Source organism: Amphiura filiformis, chromosome 18 (assembly GCF_039555335.1).
Source record: "Amphiura filiformis chromosome 18, Afil_fr2py, whole genome shotgun sequence".
NCBI lineage: Eukaryota > Metazoa > Echinodermata > Ophiuroidea > Amphilepidida > Amphiuridae > Amphiura > Amphiura filiformis.
The window spans coordinates 57,597,484-57,618,289 of NC_092645.1; the positions used below are offsets into that span (position 1 = coordinate 57,597,484).

Here is a 20,806-nt window from a genome sequence, read left to right on the forward strand (position 1 = left end):
AATTGCTTTATTTTAGTTCAAATAATTTAATCAATATCTAACGCTTGCAGATAGTACAGTTTTACTGGGTATCATGTCTCTTGCACAACAAACCGATACATGTTCAGAAATAGCCTTCATAATATTGACCCTTTTCATAGGTTGCTGACTTGGATCGGGTGAACACTTGTTGGTTCAAGTCGTATTAATTGGTTCATAAATCAAATGTGTCATATGTACAGTACATGTATGTGCATTTTGCAAGTATATACAAGGTTATTAACAAACTGTTCATCTTATTTCCATGTCAAGATGCATCCATTGCTTAAAATAAGCACATATTACGAATTACCCTTAAAATGTGGTCTAGACGAAATCTGGCAAATTTCACTAACATTTGTGTGTCTGCTGAACCCTTTTTTGTTGTCATATAAAACATGTTTTATTGTTTTGAATTCCCAAGGCATGTCATCAGGGAGCTCAAATTTAGAACAAAACATTTATCCTGAGTAAGCAATCAGACAACCGCATTTCAGTAAAAACATGTTTATAGAGATAGAAAGCAAAATTATACTTCTACGCTACTCAAATTTTGTACACTCACCGGAGCGCTTTCACCGGGTCAACCGGTATCTTCAGCAGATGTTATGTTATTGCTCTGAAGACTGCTCCGGTGAGTGTAACAAATTTGAGTAGCATAGAAGTATAATTTTGCTTTCTATTTACGTTTACCGCTACGTATGATACATCATTATATGTTTATAGAGATTATCCAAAGCTACAATATGATGCTGACTAAACTTTTGGCTTCATCAGTTTTTAACCATTTCTGACTCATCAAATCTGTATTCGCTTTAAGAGCCAATCTCCCTTATTATGTACGGATTTGCAATAAAAAAAAAAATAGAATTGTCTCGAAAAAATAATTTTGGTACATATTAGCACCAACAACTCACATGTAAAATATGGCGTGCACAGCGCCTCGTTCAGCTTGAAAAAATTCTTGAAATTTCAGCCTCTCTGAGCCTTACTTGCAAATGACTTACTTGCAAAAAACTTACTATGACAGAGTCATAGTAAGTTTGGAACACTCTCTGCCGATAGTTGTCGAACTACATCGTTTATAGTACGCCTGATCTCAGCGAGAAATTGTTCAGATTGTGTGACCGCCATTTTTCAAGTGATACCGACCTAATCAGCGTCCGTCGCACGTTTTGATCGAATTTGTGATACCGTCCATCACTAGTCACGGTCGAATGGTCTATCTTGGACGTCTAAGAAAATCTTAGGCGTGTAAAATCTTAGGCGTCTAAGATTTCATTGGTCAAAAATTGAATACTCCTAAGATGATTGGTTGTTTGGAATTTCTGGTCATGTGATTCGTTGATTTAAGTCTATACCGCGAAATTCTTAGACGCCTAAGATTGCATCTTAGACGCCTAAGAATGCATCTTAGACGTCTAAGGTTAGGCGTATTCTTAGGCGTATTTTGAAGGTTTCCGCCATCCATAGATATGTCACTAGCTCATTTAAACATCCAAATGATTATGATTATGTCTGTGTTCGATCTTCCTAGTTACTAGGACTAGCGCGTAGCATAAAGATTGCAATTACACATAGTTAAGATGGTACTACACCCCTTGATAAATTTGTGACTATTTTTGCATTTTTCTCAAAAAATAATAACACACTTGTAACAAAACTTGTGTATATAAACAAATGTAATCCAGTTACTACACTGGAATTTCAGTGACTTAAGACAAGTGGTACGTTATTTATGATAAGAAAAGAGGTACCGCTAGAATGTACCTCATTTCTTAACATATATAATGAACCACTTGTCTTGAATCACTGAAATTTCAGTGAATTGGATTCCTTGCTCCTATAATATACATACCTTTTGTTACCAGTGTGTAGTTATTTTTAGAGAAAATGCAAAATTAGTCACAAAGTTTGTCAGGGGTGTAGTACCACCTTAATGCACTCTGCATACTTTTCTATGTATGGCCTACATAGTTTTAAGAGTTATGATTATGACGTCTCTGAACATGCTTTCGTAGAAAGTAAAGAGTCACTGTTCTATATGTGCAATGCTCACAAGCGCACCTCTTTTTACTGATGTCTGCATGGCATTTAAAATATGTGTCTTTAGAAACTGCAGCTTCTCTGCTCTATATGGGCACCTTTCACAAGCGTAATTCCTGCTATCACTGTGCGCCGTAATATGCCTGGGTAAGTTGTATACTTGAATTCCACATATATCGCACATCTGAACCCCTTTTTGAAATGAATGACACTTTCATGGGTTTGTCTATGGTTTTCTGTGGCCCACTTTTTGGGGCAATATCTACATTGAAAAGGTCTAGCTTTATAATGATGTCTGTGTATATGTTCAGACAAATGTTCTCGTGTGTAGTATTGTTGACCACATACGCTGCACATAAAGCGTTTGCCATGATGTACTTTCAGCCTGTGTTGAGCCACGTTATTATAACTGTCAAACTTTTTGTCACACTTGTGACAGGCAAATGTGCACGCTTGCTTTTTCCATACACACACCTCTTTTTTGGATGCCTCTCTCGTCATAAACTGCTCTGGACACCATCTACATCTCCATGGTTTATCAATTCTGATGAGCCCATGGCCACTTGACATGTGAGACAAAAACCGATTTAAAGGACGGAAGTCTTTGCTGCTACATTGGAGGCATCGATATGGTTTTGTTTGACACAGTGGTGGGCCCAGCAAAGCGACAACTTCTGGGATCAACAGTTCCTTCAGTGCACTAATATCAATTACCTCTCCTGGTATTGGCTCCTCTTTTTTCTTTGGTATAAAAACTTCTAAACTTGGTCTAATGTTTGTGTCAAACCATTCCTGTTTATTTTCACAGTATTGCGATTTGACATGGTGTAAAACATGACATCTACAATCCGATTCTGCCTGGAAACTTTGCCAGCAAAATCTGCACTGGTAGGGCATTTCAGTTTGTGCACCAGGCTCTGTCAGGTTGCATGAGGTTTCATCAGGCTGTGTCACATTGCGAGAGGTTTCGCCAGGCTGTGTCACATTGCGAGAGGTTTCATCAGGTTGTGTCACATTGTGAGAGGTTTCATCAGGCTGTGTCACATTGCGAGAGGTTTCATCAGGCTGTGTCACATTGCAAGAGGTTTCACCAGGCTGTGTCACATTGCAAGAGGTTTCAGCAGGCTGTGTCACATTGCAAGAGGTTTCATCAGTCTGTGTAACATTGCAAGAGGTTTCATCAGTCTGTGTAACATTGCAAGAGGTTTCGCCAGGCTGTGTCACATTGCAACATGTTTCACCAGACTGTGTCACATTGCGAGAGGTTTCACCAGGCTGTGTCACATTGCGAGAGATTTCACCAGGCTGTATCACATTGCGAGAGGTTTCGCCAGGCTGTGTCACATTGCGAGAGGTTTCATCAGGCTGTGTCTCATTGCAAGAGGTTTCGCCAGGCTGTGTCACATTGCCAGAGGTTTCATCAGACTGTATCACATTGCGAGAGGTTTCGCCAGGCTGTGTCACATTGGGAGAGGTTTCATCAGGCTGTGTCACATTGCGAGATATTTCGCCAGGCTGTATCACATTGCGAGAGGTTTCATCAGGCTGTGTCACATTGCGAGAGGTTTCAGGTTTCGCCAGGCTGTGTCACATTGTGAGAGGTTTCACCAGGCTGTGTCTCATTGCGAGAGGTTTCATCAGGCTGTATCACATTGTGAGAGGTTTCACCATGCTGTGTCACATTGCGAGAGGTTTCACCAGGCTGTATCACATTGCGAGAGGTTTCGCCAGGCTGTGTCACATTGTGAGAGGTTTCACCAGGCTGTGTCTCATTGCGAGAGGTTTCATCAGGCTGTATCACATTGTGAGAGGTTTCACCATGCTGTGTCATATTGCGAGAGGTTTCACCAGGCTGTATCACATTGCGAGAGGTTTCATCAGGCTGTGTCACATTGCCAGAGGTTTCACTAGATTGTGTCATGTTGCAAGAGCTATCACCCAGCTCTGTCAGGTTACAAGAGGGTTTCAAAGAACATAAATCTTCTTCATCACAAAGACTTTGTGAGGTGTTCATAGGCAAATGAAGACTTTGTGATGTGTTCATAGGCACACCAAAGGGAAGTCTTTCTTGTGACAATTCTGGCAATATACCCCCTTTCTGAAAACTTTTCTCTCCAGCATATTGAACATCTTTCTGAACAATGGCATAATTTTCAGCAGAGGTCACTTTAGACACATTTGGACAGAGTTCTGTCTCAGTTTCTCTATCCTTTTCACTAGTATGCCTGTATATGTTAGTGATCCAGTCACCATACTTTGATCCTTTCTTCCTTACTCTACCACTCTTTCTTGGCAATGATTTGTTAATACTTTTCTTCTTTGCGTCTGCTTTGGATCGTTCACTTTCTTGACTATTCTCTCTGCAAGTTTTACTCTGTTTGACATTGTCAATAACACTTTGATCATCCACTGTTTGACCACTTGGTCCAGTTGGTCCAGATTGTTCACTTTCTTGACCCATCTTTTTGCAATTCTCTTTAACAGCGTCCTGACCTTCGACCTCTCCCGACGTTTGACCAGCAACATTTCCATCAACCTCAAGAAGACAATAACAGATAACGCACGTATTGGGTAGCAAGACATCCACTTGGTTGCACAACTTCTCCAACTGACCTTTGACCTCTCCCACAGGAAGTGAGCCACACTGGCTGCAAAACTGAATAAACTTCTTGTTCTTTGGTCTACTCTGTGACTGTGTCTGTAAATAAAGAAAGGAAAAATTATTATTGTAAAATAGTACGAAAACATGGACTTTCATTTGGAATTTGCAGGAGAGCATTAAATGGGAGCCTTCAAGGAGAGCTGTTTAGAGCATTTACAATAGAATGTATAGACATAATTGTCACCTAAGGAGAGCTAAAAATCACTCTCCTATATCAGATTTAAGGAGAGCAGTAGAGAGTGATTCCTCTTGCTCTGCTCAAAAGGCAGTCCCTGACAAACATTACTTTTTGTTACTTGGAGAGATTTGATGTCTCACCTCCTTTTTCAACCAAATCGATGCTCTTGTAGTGAGGTATCAACATTTAACCACAAATTGCCTCAGGTAAAACTCACTTCCTGGGAATCAAATACCACACAAGGTCATTTTTATGTAACTCATTGACCCATTAGTGTTATACATGTACTGCCTTTAGCTATGACATCCTTGTGATCTGGTCAACTCATTGACAGATATGAACCTCAGGAGGGAATTCAATTTTTGATCAATTCTCTCCAGGTAGTGAAACGTAATGAAAATACATGTACATGTATATTGCTGCATACTTGGTTTTGCGAAGTTTTAAGTTTTTGTATTATTTCAAATTTAAGTATCTTTAGGGGCTAATAATAGGCATGTCCACTAAAAATTGAAGTACTTTTAAATTGATTCAGACCTAACTTAGTGGCTGGGAATTGATGAAAGAAACATTTTGGCATTTAAATAATCTTTATCGGACATTTCATTCCAGAGATATGGCCTTTCGAGTGTCACAGTTTTATATAGGGCTGCTAGAACATGTTTAAGTCCAAAAAGGAATACGAGGGGCGGTCAATAAGTTCGTAGAACAAGGTACTTGAAAGAGTACTAGCCAAATTTTCTCTATCTCTCTCTTGAGCATGGTCACTACATACCTTAATGTACCGTCGCAATTTTTCTTGAAACCTTCTATGTCAACAAAATGGAAGTCTTCCAGTAGCTCCTTGAGCCACTCTTCAGTGAAGGCTCACCAGCATTGATCACCAGCAAACCTGATATTATGAAGGTAGGACTTAAAATTCTAAAATAGGTTTCACTACCGGAGGCCATGCCTGAACCACAATCGGGTTACTTTAATTAACTGACCCCTCTGTCGTGAATGGCAGCTTGACAAACTAAGAATAACGTACAGGACAAAATCCGAGAACAGCCATATTACTACCATCAACCTTCTTCACATGATGGCTTGCCTCAATTTTGCTATCAAAATTGTATGGTATATGCCTATGATTGTACTTTCATTTGGCGAATGATCTGTCATCAAGACTATCCCTGGATCTCAGAAACAGCGATGAAGACCTTGCACTCACGGTAACCGAAAGTGATGATCTTCTTAGGGGTGTGAGATCCAGGTGCTTCCACTAAATTCACTCATAAATCCAGTGATTAATGTATGCCTTATCACCTTTAGCCACATATAGATTTAACTTGCCTTGGTCCTCATCCTAAGTGTATAGAAGGTGTGGACCTGAATATGTCAACCTGTATCAATTTTGTACATAAAGATTCCGGGACCCCATCTAGAAGACACCCTGGAATACCCAAATGTTAATGGATTAATATTGAAAACACATTCATCAGGGTTATCATATTTTGTGGCTATCTCATCTTTCTTATTTTGCCCTTTATTCATTATCAATGACACTTTTCCAGCGCGTATATCATTAATGGTGCCGTCAGCAAGTCTTTTGAACCTTGGATGATCTTCAAGGACGCTCATTCCATTCTTGAACTCTAAGAACCATTTCGTTGCTGTTGAATACCAAGGACTTCATTACCATTTACAGCAACTTTACATTGTTAATGTTTATTTGAGTTTTCACCACTGTCGGGAGAAATTTCCATGTTGACCCTGTATTCACTTCTGGTAGTACCTATGAATTCATGGAGGTAGGCTTCCTCTGAAGAGTGTCCTGCCCATATACAGTGATGCAAAAATATAATATCTTTGCAGTAATGTTTTGAAGAAACAAGCTTTCAAATGATACCAAATTCAATACCGTATGCGACAAAGTAGCATACCGAGTTCTACGAACTTTTTGACCGGCCCTCGTACTAACAGAAAGTGCAATTTTAAGGTACTTTTTTCTTAATGTATTTATTAACTAGCGTTATCTGGAACATTATATTTGCTTATAACAACATGAAAATAAGATCATCCTGAAAATTTAATTGATTTTGTTGACATGCAACTAAAAATATAAGACCTCAAAACCCATGGTTTGTTTGGTGAAACCTCAAGCATGATCATAGATGGCCACCATGGAAAATATCTCTATAGAGGAGATGAACAATAAGTGTACTATTTCAAATGAATAGCGGTAGTCTTAAACATTGTTCAATCTTTTAAGGTCAGCACATTTTATCTTCAAAAATGATTATATTTCATCATGGCATAAGTTTGGTAACATTAATCACTACCAATTTTGAGAAATTTGCTCCAACTCAAAGGTTATCTTTACTACATTGAGCAATGCACTGTGTGTGCATGGAAGCCATATGATGGATAGCATATGAAATCGACATGGTAGTCAAAAGTGCATAATTTGAGATGGTTTTTGGTAGCCTTAAATATTCTTTAATTTCTTAACATCCTGTACATTTTGTCTTCAAAAATAGTTAAATTTTTTAAGTTTGCTTGTCTGAATCAATCCAAATTCAGAGATAATTGCATGTGTTTCAAGACCTAATGCACAGAATGGTGTCACTTCAACCTGTTGTAGTTCTCATCTCATTTAATTTTTCTTTACAAAAAGTTGATCTCTTGATAAAGGAAGGTCTTCTCTATTTACTGACCAATCAGGAAAGAGTTTGGTTAATGTTTTCTGGTGGAATCAAGAATTTCTTGAAACAACCTGTTTAGGTATAAATCGGGCCAATGCAAGTACTGCATACCGTGCGACCTCCTGCATCGATTTTTGTCTGCATTGACAATACGTGGGTAAATTCACACAACAGTAAATCGGAAACCGTTCTAGTAGCACATTTATTGACAGTGGACATACCTACTAATAATTATTAGCCACGGGGTAAAATTTCCAAAATAAGATACTAATGAAAAGAGATGTACAAATGTCCATTATTTTTTGTCAGTTAAATTTTGTTTACAGAACGTTTTGTTTACGTGCATCATCTCTTCCCCAGTCAGTCTCTTACGCAACGCTACCACCACACGCTTGATTGCACGTTGAGTATCCTTGGCAAAAGTACCTCTCTCGTCCCTAAATTGACCATCGAAAAGTTCATCGTAGTTAATATGATGCATGTTACACATTGGGAACTTCGCACCGTACATGATGCTGAAGAGGTACTTTTATGCGCGCGCGATTGGGGAACTTATTTCAGGCTTCAGGTTTTATCGGAATTACTCAGTATGAAAAGGTCTATTGACTTACCACATTGGATCTCTTGTTACCAGTACACCACAATTGTTGACATGTGGTTCTCAACTGAGCTCTGGCATCAATTAAATTGTTTTTGCAGTATGAAGTTTTGCTATAAGATTCACACATGGTTGGCATATAAAAGTGTCTTTCCTTGATCTGGGGGAAACGGTAACACCACATTCGTCTTCCAATTCAGAAGCTAAGAGCACTTTTGACCTTGGTACACATGTTGCCAGGCTACGTCGAGGTATCATTTTCTTTCGCCTTTTACGACTTGTCCCACAGCAGGCACAGGTGTTGTCCATGTTCTTCACCTGAAATCAGAGGTTTACATGGCTATTACAATACCATACAAGGCGGTTCTCAAACCACGAGTCTCGCCTGCTTTCGCGATCGCCTGCTTTTACGATTACTTTTGGTAGAAGTAAATGAACCTGCAACAACCCATGGCGATTTGCCTGTTCAATTTGAGCTTGATTGGACCAATATTGGAATTTGACCTTTGATCCCTAAATTTTGGTGGGTCTCGGCTGGGCACAATTACCTGGCTGATGGTGACTGTAGGCCTACCCACCAAGTCTCATGCCCATCCGACAACTCTTTACTAATTTGACCTCAGATGACCCCTACTGACCCCAAAATGACCTTCCAAAATTGGGCTCTAAATGTTGACTGTACATGTCATGCCCATACAACAGTTTTTAGTCATTTGACTTTAGATGACCTCTGAGTGACCTCAGATGACCTTGCAATGAATGTCCAAAAATTTGGCTCTAAATGATGACTATACCCACCAAGTTTCATGCCCCTGTGACAGTTTTTAGAAATTTGACCACAGATGACCCATGGGTGACCTCAGATGTCCCTGAAATGACCTTCCAAAAATTGGACTTTAAATGTTGACTGTAACCACCAAGTGTCATGCCCATGGATGACCTTTGATGATCCCAAAATGACCTTCCAAAAAATTGGCTCTAAATGTTGACTGTACCCACCAAGTTTCATGCCCATACAACATTTTTTTAGTAATTTGACCTCAGATGACCCCTGGGTGACCCTGAAATGCCCTTCCAAAAATTTGACTCTTAATGTTGACAGTGACCACTTAGTGTCATGCCCATATGGCAGTTTTTAGTAATGTGACCTCAGATGACCCCTGAGTGACCTTGGATGACCCCTGAAATGACTTTCAAAAACATGACTCTAAATGTTGACTGTACCCACCAAGTTTCATGCCCATATAACAGTTTCAAGTAATTTGACCTCAGATGACCCCTGGGTGACCTTGGATGACCCAAAAATGACCTTCCAAAAATTTGGCTCTAAATGTTGACTGTACCCACCAAGTTTCATGCCCATACGACAGTTTTAGTAATTTGACCTCAGATGACCCCTGGTGACCCTGAAATGCCCTTCCACTAAGTGTCATGCCCGTACGACAGTTTATAGTAATTTGACCTCAGATGACCTCTGGGTGACCTTGGATGACCCCTAAATTACCTTCTGAAACTTTGACTCTAAATGTTGACTGTACCCACCAAGTTTCATGCCCATATGGCAGGTTTTAGTAATGTGACCTCAGATGACCCCTGTGTGACCTTGGATGGCCCCGAAATTACCTTCCGAAACTTTGACTCTAAATGTTGACTGTACCCACCAAGTTTCATGCCCATATGACAGTTTTAGTAATTTGACCTCAGATGACCCTTAGGTGACCTCGGATGAACCCGCAATAACCCTCCGAAAATTTTACTCCAAATGTTGACTGTACCCACCAAGTTTCATGCCCATACGACAGTTTTAGTAATTTGACCTCAGATGACCCTGGGTGACCTCGGATGACCCCGAAATAATCTTCCGAACATTTTACTCTAAATGTTGACTGTACCCACCAAGTTTCATGCCCATACGACAGTTTTTAGTAGTTTGACCTTAGATGACCCCTGGGTGACCTTGGATGACCCCGAAATAATCTTCCGAACATTTGACTCTAAATGTTGATTGTACCCACCAAGTTTCATGCCCATACGACAGTTTTAGTAATTTGACCTTAGATGACCCCTGGGTGACCTCGGATGACCCCGAAAGAATCTTCCGAACATTTTACTCTAAATGTTGATTGTACCCACCAAGTTTCATGCCCATACGACAGTTTTAGTAATTTGACCTCAGATGACCCCTGGGTGACCTCAGATGACCCCGAAATAATCTTCCGAACATTTGACTCGATGTAGCACCCCAACAGAGACATTTTTGACATAAAAACCCGTTTTAAACATTTTTTTGAAAAAATGCTTCCTTCACCCTAAAAAGGTTGTTTTAAATGTACAGTTTCCTATACTTTTGTACATGAGAGACATTCTTAAGTCTTTTTTTGGCCTAATAACTTGGCCTACATGGCCGAAATTGATATATATAATGCGCAATATAAAAACATTATTTAATTAAATTTTTGACCCCCCCCTCAACTTCGAGTGTGTGGGAGGGGGCCACATGGGGGGTGCTAGTGAACATCTGTACGGTGTCTGATCTCCGCCAAACTCCCCCTTTTATAATTCATCTCCCCAAATGTTCAGTTTTCCCCCTTTTTGCGAAATGCTTTCCCCCTTTTTCAAATATTTTCCCTTTTAACTTTCCCCTTTTCAAATAGTTCCCCTTTTCGACTTTCTCCTTTTCAAATAGTTTCCCCCTTTTCGACTTTCCCCATTTTCAAATAGTTCCCCTTTTCGAATTTCCCCTTTTCATATAGTTTCCCCTTTTCGAATCACCCCTTTTCAAATAGTTTCCCCTTTTTAATTTCCCCTTTTCAAATAGTTTCCCCGTTTTCGAATTACCCCTTTACAAATAATACCCTTTTTATTTTCACCCATTTTGTAAATAGTTCCCCTTTTTACAAATAATCCCTTTAACTTTCCTCCGCTTTTCACAAATAGGTTCCCATTTTAAATAGTTTCCCCCTTTTTAAATAATACTCCCTCTTTGTTTTTAATACTCCCTTTTTGTTTTTAATACTCCCTTTTTGTTTGGGTACTCCCCGTTTTCCGTGCGTAGGCTTTACCAGTAAGCCTGGACCCTGGAGAGTACCGTGCACTCACTAGAGCTCATTCCGCTACATCCATTATTGGAAAGGCGTTCTACATGAATTTGGATACCAACGTAGGTAGATTTATAGCCTGTTGTGCAAGCGCCCGCTAAATTCAATGGGTTAGGGATCCGTCAACTTTTATGTACGTTTATAGAGGGGCTGTACAAAGAGCAAACCCGATATGATTGATAAACCAAATGATGTTCAGAATGTTAAACGGGTGAAATGGCATGCATAAATATTTATGCTGGTCAAATTCATAGCAACGATGTTTGAAAGTATGACTTGTCTAAACAGGGATATGTCAGAGACAACAAACAACTGGCTGCCATTGTTACAGAAGCCTAGATAGGCCTAATAACTTAATAAGAATTGTTTGTGCTATATATTCAAAAGGGTTTTTTTAAAGTTAGCACCAAAGTTTAAAACAAGCGGTCTTAACCAGTGAAATGACAATAAAAGCATACATTTATAAAACGGGCCTGGACAAAATGGGCATTGCATATTTATGACAAGTGTGGCTGTGTGATTTTATGCAACTTTATTTTTAAAGCCAGTTCCGAGTAATTTTCGCTATTCTTTGTTTGTCAACAATCCCGTTAACAATAAAAATGTGCTTTCTAATCAAAGGCTCTATGGCATATATTCAATTGACCAGACAAATGAACCGGGGACTTCGGTCAGTGGTGCACGCCTCAAAAATCCAAAAAGAATTAGTAGGCCCTATATGTTAGATGAAGAATTAAGTAGCAATTAAGCCTAGTCTTTTTTTAAAGTCGAGACAAGTCCAAAATAATAACGAGTCGATTAATAAGGCAATCTAATTGATTCGAATTCCAATTTCCTGGCCTTTTCCTGGGTCTATATTTAGTTGCATGATATAATTCAGATTATGATTTTTCTTAAATGTCGATCTATATCCTATAGAATTAGAATTCATAAATTACATAATAAGTATCATTTTATTCATTTTATTTAGCTCAAGAATTTGTATCAGACAATCACGTGCTTTCAACGTGTAGGCTGGACCTATTTCAATATCGAAGTACATGTATGCACGATCGAAGCATGAAGGTTGGCACTATTATAGATGGTCGGTGCCTACTGGTAAAGCCTACGCATCGTCAAACGAAAAAAAAAAAAAAAAGGGAGTAAAAATTTAAGAAAGGAGAAACTATTTTAATGGGGGATATCTGTTTTTAAAATGGTATTATGTAAAAGGTGAAAAGAAAATTCGAAAAGGGGGAAACTATATGAAAAGGGGGAAATTCGAAAAGGGGGATACTATATGAAAAGGGGGAAATTCGAAAAGGGGGTTCTATGAAAAGGGGGAAATTCGAAAAGGGGGAAAAGACAAGGGGGAAATTCGAAAAGGGGGAAACTATATGAAAAGGGGGAAATTCGAAAAGGGGAAACTATATGAAAAGGGGGAAAAAAACTAATCAGGTGATCAGCAGATGTGTATCATAGCTGACACCAGGTTTCGTTACCATGCGCCCGACGGATCTTGAGATAGTCTGTCCACAAACTCCGCTATCAATTTGCGCTGATTTGCGCATAAATTATGCAAATTAGCTATGTTAATTTGCATATTTTTCCCGAAAACATACGGTTACGGAGCAAACTTGGATACCCTTCCTCCCACCAAGTAGCGTCGCCGTAAGTCTTACGGTTCCCCAGATACAGCTCCGGACGGACACACATACATCCACACACACACCCCCACACACACACGGACGGACGGACGGACAGACAGAAATAGTGATTACTAAGTCCCATCCTGAACAAAGTTCAGGCGAGACAAAAAACTCAACAGTTAGCATATGTGCTTACTATCGAGCGCTTTTAAAACGTGTAAACATGAAGAGCCCCATAAAAGTGTAAAGGGTTTTGAGCAAGTCATCGATGCACATAGTTATATACGAATAAGTAAACCTGCAAATGTATCTCAACCCCATTAGCTCAGTTGGTAAAAATGTCATGTTTTCAAAAGCGCTCGATAGTAAGCACATATGCTAACTATTGAGTTTTTATGGTATCTGTCCATACAATATAATGGGTTATTCCAGAGCAACCCCCCAGTAGAGGATATGAAAGCTGGATCTAGGGCCTATATGGAAATCAAGGAAATGGTGCTGATGAATAATTATTGAAAATAACTTGATTTATTTTAATATCCCCACACCTTTGTGTAATTCCTAAAGAAATATTAAGTTACACAGTGTCTTAAATTGGAAAAATCATCCTTCTTTTAATCTTCCAGCTTGAATGGGGAATTAGCATAGGATGACAATAAAAAACACTCAAAAGTTGGACCAAAACACTCAAAAGTAAGACCAAAATAAGCTGAACCACTCAAAAACTAGCTCAAAGTAAGACCAATTCAAGCCAAATTTACTGAATCCACTTCACTTGAGTGCCCTCTTGAGTAAAGTACTTCTTCCTATTGTGACTGTATTGACTGATCCAACATTCAAGTGCATTCATCCAACTTTGAGCTTATTTTGGTCTTAATTTGAGCTTGTTTTGGTCCTTCTTTTGAGTGTGTTCTATTGTCAGCTACACCTAATAACTACGAAAAAACGTTTCAAAACGTAAAAAGCGGACAAAAAAAAAAAATCTTTCCTGTGTGGCTTTTCACCCTTTTTTAAACTTGGTCCCATTTAGTAAAGTAGTATTAACATGAAGAATGAGTCCTAATTTTTACATGCAACAATGTACTCTTATAGGTTTAAGACTGTTCGAAAGCGGTGCAATATGACGTAGGCTACCGTATGTATTATCAAAAACATTTCAAGGTTTATGTTTTATTATATTGCGTGATCACAAAGAGTAGTAGAGTATTATATATACTTAGCAAATTGACTGTGTGTCAACCTGCTACATATAGGCCTACATCTGTACATAAGGCGCAGAATCGCACATGACGATGAAGAATTTAACAAAGTGAGTATATTTGCTACAAAATACATTATAACGTCTATACGGAAAAAAACAATTACGCACGAACATTAATTCATTTGCTCTACAAAATAAACATTGACAACTAAGAAAACCAACAAGTAGCCTATAGATGACTTCGTATGGGTCTTTAAAAACTTTCATAAATGGGACCAAGTTTAAAAAAGGGTGAAAAGCCACACAGGAAAGATTTTTAAAACTTTGGCCGCTTTTTACGTTTTGAAACGTTTTTTGGTAGATATTAATTCTTTTTTTGAGGTAAAAAATATTGCGCGCTAAGTGGTTCTTTGTAGCCATGCGAGGTGAACTACAATCCCCGAAATATGTCGTTGAAACGCTTTAGGCATCTTGAATGAAATCAAAAGTGTATTTTTAATGTGGATAAAAATGTTCAATATTTGGAATTAGAAGAAAGCTGGGCCATCAATTAACACTTTTCCCTTCCCCACCCCCCATCATTCAATGTTGCGACACTTTAGAGACACGCTGAACACATTTGCACGTTTCAACATTGCACGGGGGAGTGGGGGACTTATTTTCCCCTAAAGACGCTTTAACGTTTCAAGACATATTTCGGGGATTGTCTGAGGCAATCGCTGAAATTAACATCTGATTTTAAACTTTTGGCTGTAACTTTAAAACTACTTGATAGAATTACTCCAAATTTTCAATGAATATTAGTTAATGCATAAGCTATGATGTGGATATAAAATAAAACAACTAATTGTATCAATTTTGACTATATCGCCCTGCACTACAAGCAGGTTGCACCCATCACCTGTGTATGTCTACAATCATAGATTGAATACAATAGCGCTCTTTTCAAACATACTAATCTTACAGATGTGAGTGATCAGCATGATATAGTTCAATGCATAGGTATCACGTGAACGCTGCAGTGCAGGGCAATATAGTCAAAAAACGAAATTTTTCACCTTTTTCAGACAAACGCACCCCACCCAAGCAAAAAACAAAACAAAACGAACCAATAAAAAATCGCATTAGTACGCTCATGAAGTAGGCCTACTCATGCAGAGATATCTTGAAAATTGATCATTTTATTTGCTTGAAATGGTAAAGTGCGATTGTAAATCGTCCCATTGAATCACATAGTGATTTGACGGTTTACCATAGTCTAATACTGAATATTAATACAAGGAGTTTCTTTAATTTAGAAATGGTAAACCGTTGACAAAATTCATAATTTAGGCCGATTTGGTGTCAACTTTTATTTCTAAAGTGTTTTGTTTGAAAGCTTGGTAAAAAGTACATCTAATTTTACTATTTACCGTTTTGTTAGCTCTAACATTATTTACATTTTCCTGATTTTAGCAAATGTAAATCGTCTGTCGAGGTTTACCATTTTCATAATCACGAGAATGCAATGCGCACCCATATATAACGGAATCCCGTAATTATTTCAATATGACAGCGTGGTGTAATGGATAGTACTTCAGACGATGAAACGAAAGGCTAGTGGTTCGAGCCCCAACAGTTTCACCTTTTTTTTTTGTCTTTTTTTTTTTGTGTGTGACTTATTGACATTGCGAAACACGAAAATAAGTTTTAAAACCCTAATTTATCTATGGCATGATAATTGATTTTTTTAAATTGTAATAAAGACACAAATAGATCCGGACATCTTTAAAGGTTATGAATATGGGCACTATAGCAATTGTAAGATAAACTATTCTTCTATATTCATGACAATTGACATTGTGAAACACGAAAATAAGTTTTAAAACCCTAATTTATCTATGGCATGATAATTGATTGGTTTTTTTAAAAATTGTAATAAAGACACACATAGATCCGGACATCTTTAAAGGTCATGAATATGGGCACTATAGCAATTGTAAGATACCCCTCACACCCACACACGTTCAAATTTCATACGTTTCATAAGTATTTACTTATAGAGTGCTTGCACATAAGGTCATTAGTTCAAATCATCTCCTCTATAGGCACGCTCCAGAAGATATGCAAATGGATGGAGTACAAAAGAATTATTTGACCACTACCTAAATAAAAGATGAGTTGTTTTATTTTGTGCCCACACCATAGCCTATCTATTAATAAATATAGTCATGGAAATTTTTTCACGCGGTACCTATGCATTGAACTATATCATGGTCGTTTTTTGACTATATTGCCCTGCACTGCAGCGCTCACGCGATACCTATGCATTGAACTATATCATGCTGATCACTCACATCTGTAAGATTAGTATGTTTGAAAAGAGCGCTACTGTGTTCAATCTATGATTGTAGACATACACAGGTGATGGGTGCAACCTGCTTGTAGTGCAGGGCGATATAGTCAAAATTGATACAATTAGTTGTTTTATTTTATACCCACATCATAGCTTATGCACTAACTAATCTTCATTGAAAATTTGGAGTGATTCTATCAAGTAGTTTTAAAGTTATAGCCAAAAGATTAAAATCAGATGTTAATTTTAGCGATTGCCTCAGACAATCCCGAAATATGTCGTCAAACGCTTTAGGCATCTTGAATGAAATCAAAAGTGTATTTTTAATGTGGATAAAAATGTTCAATATTTGGAATTAGAAGAAAGCTGGGCCATCAATTAACATTTTTCCTTCCCCACCCCCATCATTCAATGTTGTGACACTTTAGAGACACGCTGAACACATTTGCACGTTTCAACATTGCACGGGGGAGTGGGGGGACTTATTTTCCCCTAAAGACGCTTTAACGTTTCAAGACATACCGTAAAACCCCGTCTACAAGGATATACCTAAGAAACGCCCTCAATAAAATTGGTTGCTTTTTGTATTTGGAGTTTGAGCAAATATATACTGGCACTGGGTGGCTATGCATCCCATCTAAGTATGTTGTAACACCAATCAATTGTATTGACATAATAACGACTGTTTCGTATATCAGGATCGTATAGCTCAATTGATAGAGCGTCAGACTTTGGAACTGAAGACATGCTGAAGAGAGCATGGTCCGGGCACCGGTTCCGTTTTTTCATTCTCGTTTAATTTTAACTTTTTGACATGTTCTTTTTATCTTTCTTCAAATCTACATTTCTACTTTTAATTTTAGGTGTTTTTTTAATTTTTTAAAGTTTTTTTTATAGTTTTTTAAAAGTAATTTTGTGGTTTTATAGAAACTAGTAAAAGCATTTATTATAAATAATAGCGAAACCCACGGTTAGACAGATGTGTTGTAACTACTTGTCTGTCCTCGTCTTTGCAATAAAAACCTATGTTGCACCTTTGTGCCATCCCAATTCTTGAGGAATGGTAGGTAGGGTGCGTTTTTGGCTTAAGCACGATTTTGTTTCTACTTGAAATGAAATCAAAATAAATATTGTTCTGTTGCCACAATTGCAGTTTTTTCAATAAAAAAAATAGATGAGGAATAATAATTATTCCATATTTGAATCTATTGTCCCATCAAGAATAGAGTGTCTTCAAAAACTTCAATCAATTCATCTGACAAAGGAAACTATTCTGGTCATTCAATTTTGTTTCGCTTGCACCTGTTATATCACAGGCGTTGGTAGAGAAGGCACACTTCTCTTGTCTTCACCGAAGTAGTGATGTAAACACTAACATGATTAATTACCATATAGCTAGCAATGGACATACACTATTTTTTGTTCCACTTGAACCCATACTCATAGGCTATTCGCTGTCGATGTGACGTAATTAATCGGATTAACTACCATAGCAATTGATGAATACAATTTCGAATATATAGCCCTGCACTTCATCGTTCACGTGGCACCTATGCATTAAACCATAGTTGTCAAAGAAATGCTAATCACTCGCCATGTAAGATTAGTATTTATGAAAAGAGTGGTATTCAATCTATGTTTGGTGACATACGCGGGTGATTAGTGCAATCTGCTTGATGGTAGTTATTGCGATTATTACGTCACTTCGACAGCGAATTGTAGTATAGACGAATCCAACAAGCCAAGTGATGGTCAAAATTTATTCGGCCATTATACGCTGGTGAAGTTGCGTAATTAATCGGATTAATTACCATAGCAATAGGTGAAAACAATTTTGAACATATCGCGCTGCGCTACAAGCAGGTTACACTCATCACCTGTACTGTGTATGTCTGCAATCATAGATTGAATACAATAGGCCTACTGGTCTTTTCAAAGATACTAATCTTACAGGTGCAGCATGATATGGTTCAATGAAGAGGTACCGCCTGAACGTATCAGTGTATAACGCGGTATATTCAAAAATTGTTTTCACCTATTGCTATGTTAGTAAATCCGATTATTACGTAACTTCGCCAGCGTATTGAAATAAAACAGGAGGATGTGAGTTCATAAGGGCAATGTCGGGATTATAGGTCACAATCGATGTGGAGAGATGAGAGGTCCGACCAACAGCCATAGCGAATGGTTCATGTTCAACTAATTCCAGCGGACGGTCTGTGGCTAGTAAGGAATCGTCTTTGACCACATGCGCAGATCTGTCTCGTCAGGAAGATATTTAATATCCCGAATTTATAATAGGCCTAGTGCCTACCAGTTCCATCGTATAACCGATCTGCTAGAGAATATTTGTTACCATCTTACTATAAATAGGGGAATGTTGTGACTATCTATCTATCTATCTATGTATGAAGATCGAAAGGCTCCGTCAGCTTGGATCCAAATGTCGCCAAATTCATACGGGAGATCGAGGAATATACGGGAATGTCCTGTTATTAATTTGGTTGGAAACGGTCAAGAATTGGCCTCAAAATAAGTAAAAAAGTGAGTTTTTCGGGCAAATTTATAGCCGTAGTTTGTTTACGGCCAAATGCCAACCAACGCGCCCACGTGTCTAGCATAAACGCGCCGTTAAGCGCGGTCGGCGACAAGACGCGCCGCTTGACTTTCGTGACGGGTTATGGTGATACGGGATAACGAGATTAGGCCTACGAAGACATAAATTGTAAGGGTGCGGGAGGGAAAAAGAAAAGAAGGACACAAAATGGTAGGCCTAATTTTCAGTGAGTCTACCTGTACAGTAATTCCTCCTGTTTGAGTGAACGCTTCCATTTACTCATCTAGCGGGGCCCGCGCGAAGCGCGGGTGTCCCGCTAGTGTTTAATAAATTCGTATTTATCGTATAAGGCCAAGTAAAAATAAAACATGTTTCACGTCCGGTTTTCAAAAAAAGGAGGAGGAGGGGCTTTTTATTTTCTATTTTTATCATAAAATTAGTGTAAATACCCATACTTAGAGCTGTTTTAGCGTATACAATAAATGCCTGGAAAAAGGAGGAGGCCCTTTTTATTTGTTGTTTTGAGAGTTACACCCCTCCAATGATCACAAAACCATCCTAAAATGTTTCTTGTATCTTAACAAGGCTATAGAAAGTATTCCAACTTCCTAGACATATTTTTTGAAAAGTTATAACAAAATATCAAAAAATAAAAATATATTTGAGGAAACCTAAAAAAAGGAAGCGGGAGGGGACGTGAAACATGTTTATTTTTTTATTTTGCCTAATAAAATGTAGCCAAATGTATATTATGTGTCACACGGTTTTCTGCTGAACCACTAGCAGGCTATGTTACCACATCTATGACAATGACAAAGGTGAATTTTGATGATTTTTACGATCGTCCGGATGAGCAAATCACTGAATGGGTCTTTAGTTCCTCCTCTCCTTATCCTGCCAATATTATATGAATCAAAGAAAATGTGACGTGTCATGTCAAAAGGAGACACTTTTGGGCAGGTTATCAATTTTGAGGTTTTTACATATCTTAAATAAAGAGATATTTTGCTCCACAATGCCGCTTTTCCCAATGAAATCGGACATTCCTAAGCGAAGATATTGAGTTCGTAAGTTATGGTATTATAAAATTGGAAATTGAGATATCGGCCTTTAAAATATTATGGACAATGTTGAGAGTAGGAATTACGTTGAAAAATGTCTCAAAAAATACAAGATGCCAGTTATATTCCGGTCTGAAACTATCAGACAATATTTTTAACATTAATAACATCACAAATTCGCAAGAACAAACCCAAATTGTGAAAAATTTACCCCCGGGCAGATTTTTGGCTGTTTCTCCATTTACGATCCTGCCCAAAAGTGTCTCCTTTTGACATGACACGTCACAAATAAAGAAAAAATAAAATTAAACAAGAAAAAAAGACAAAGAAAAGAAACAATAAAAGAAAAACAATAGAATAAATTAAACTAAATATGAAAAAAATAATGATCACGAAAGGAGTCTTTAGAAAATGCAAGAAAATATAAATGAAAAGTTTGAACAATATTTTGTTTATAAAAGTTTGTGTGACCGTGATGAGGCTCGAACTCCCCATCTTCCGATCTAAAGAACCAAAGTCTTATGCCTTGCCAAGTGAGCTATGCTCGTGAGATGCGAAATACAGATAAAATAATACATTGTATACCTGCTTGTGTCGGTAAATGATTTGCTCAAATTCCATAATGATATAATATTGTGGAGGGCGCTAGCGTGAAATATGCTATCATCACAGTCGCTACTATTCCTTGTAGACGGGTTTCTACGGTATTTCAGGGATTGTAGTTGGATATCCATATTTCG

The 20,806-nt window shown here is 38.1% G+C and overlaps 2 protein-coding genes across 3 annotated transcripts in view; both read right to left on the reverse strand.

Annotated features, from left to right (window-relative positions):
* Positions 1–957: 957 nt before the first annotated feature.
* Positions 958–8,069, reverse strand: LOC140139250 (uncharacterized). Its single transcript, XM_072161030.1, has 3 exons — positions 7,929–8,069; positions 3,678–4,762; positions 958–3,646 (listed from the first exon to the last, which is right to left on the reverse strand). Exons 1-3 carry the CDS (start codon positions 8,067–8,069, stop codon positions 2,128–2,130), a joined length of 2,745 nt encoding a protein of 914 aa, XP_072017131.1. The 3' UTR covers positions 958–2,127.
* The window catches only part of LOC140138846 (uncharacterized), a 44,626-nt gene continuing 27,939 nt past the window's right edge, over positions 4,120–20,806 (reverse strand). The window contains exons 8-9 of one of the 2 annotated variants that reach the window (XM_072160621.1): positions 8,200–8,504; positions 4,120–4,756 (exon numbers count right to left, since the gene is read on the reverse strand). In XM_072160621.1, coding sequence (XP_072016722.1) covers positions 8,271–8,504 — 234 coding nt within the window. In that variant the 3' untranslated portion in view covers positions 4,120–4,756; positions 8,200–8,270. Of the gene's footprint in view, positions 4,763–8,199; positions 8,505–20,806 lie in introns of both variants that reach the window. The other variant, XM_072160620.1, reaches the window with a different exon arrangement.

Coding starts and splice junctions, on each gene's coding strand:
- LOC140139250 (XM_072161030.1), bottom strand. CDS start 8,069: ATGCATCATATTAACTACGATGAACTTTTCGATGGTCAATTTAGGGAC. Junction 4,763..7,928: donor CTGGGGAAGAGATGATGCAC/GTAAACAAAACG, acceptor CTTTATTTACAG/ACACAGTCACAGAGTAGACC. Junction 3,647..3,677: donor ACCTCTCGCAATGAGACACA/GCCTGGTGAAAC, acceptor AATGTGACACAG/CCTGGCGAAACCTGAAACCT.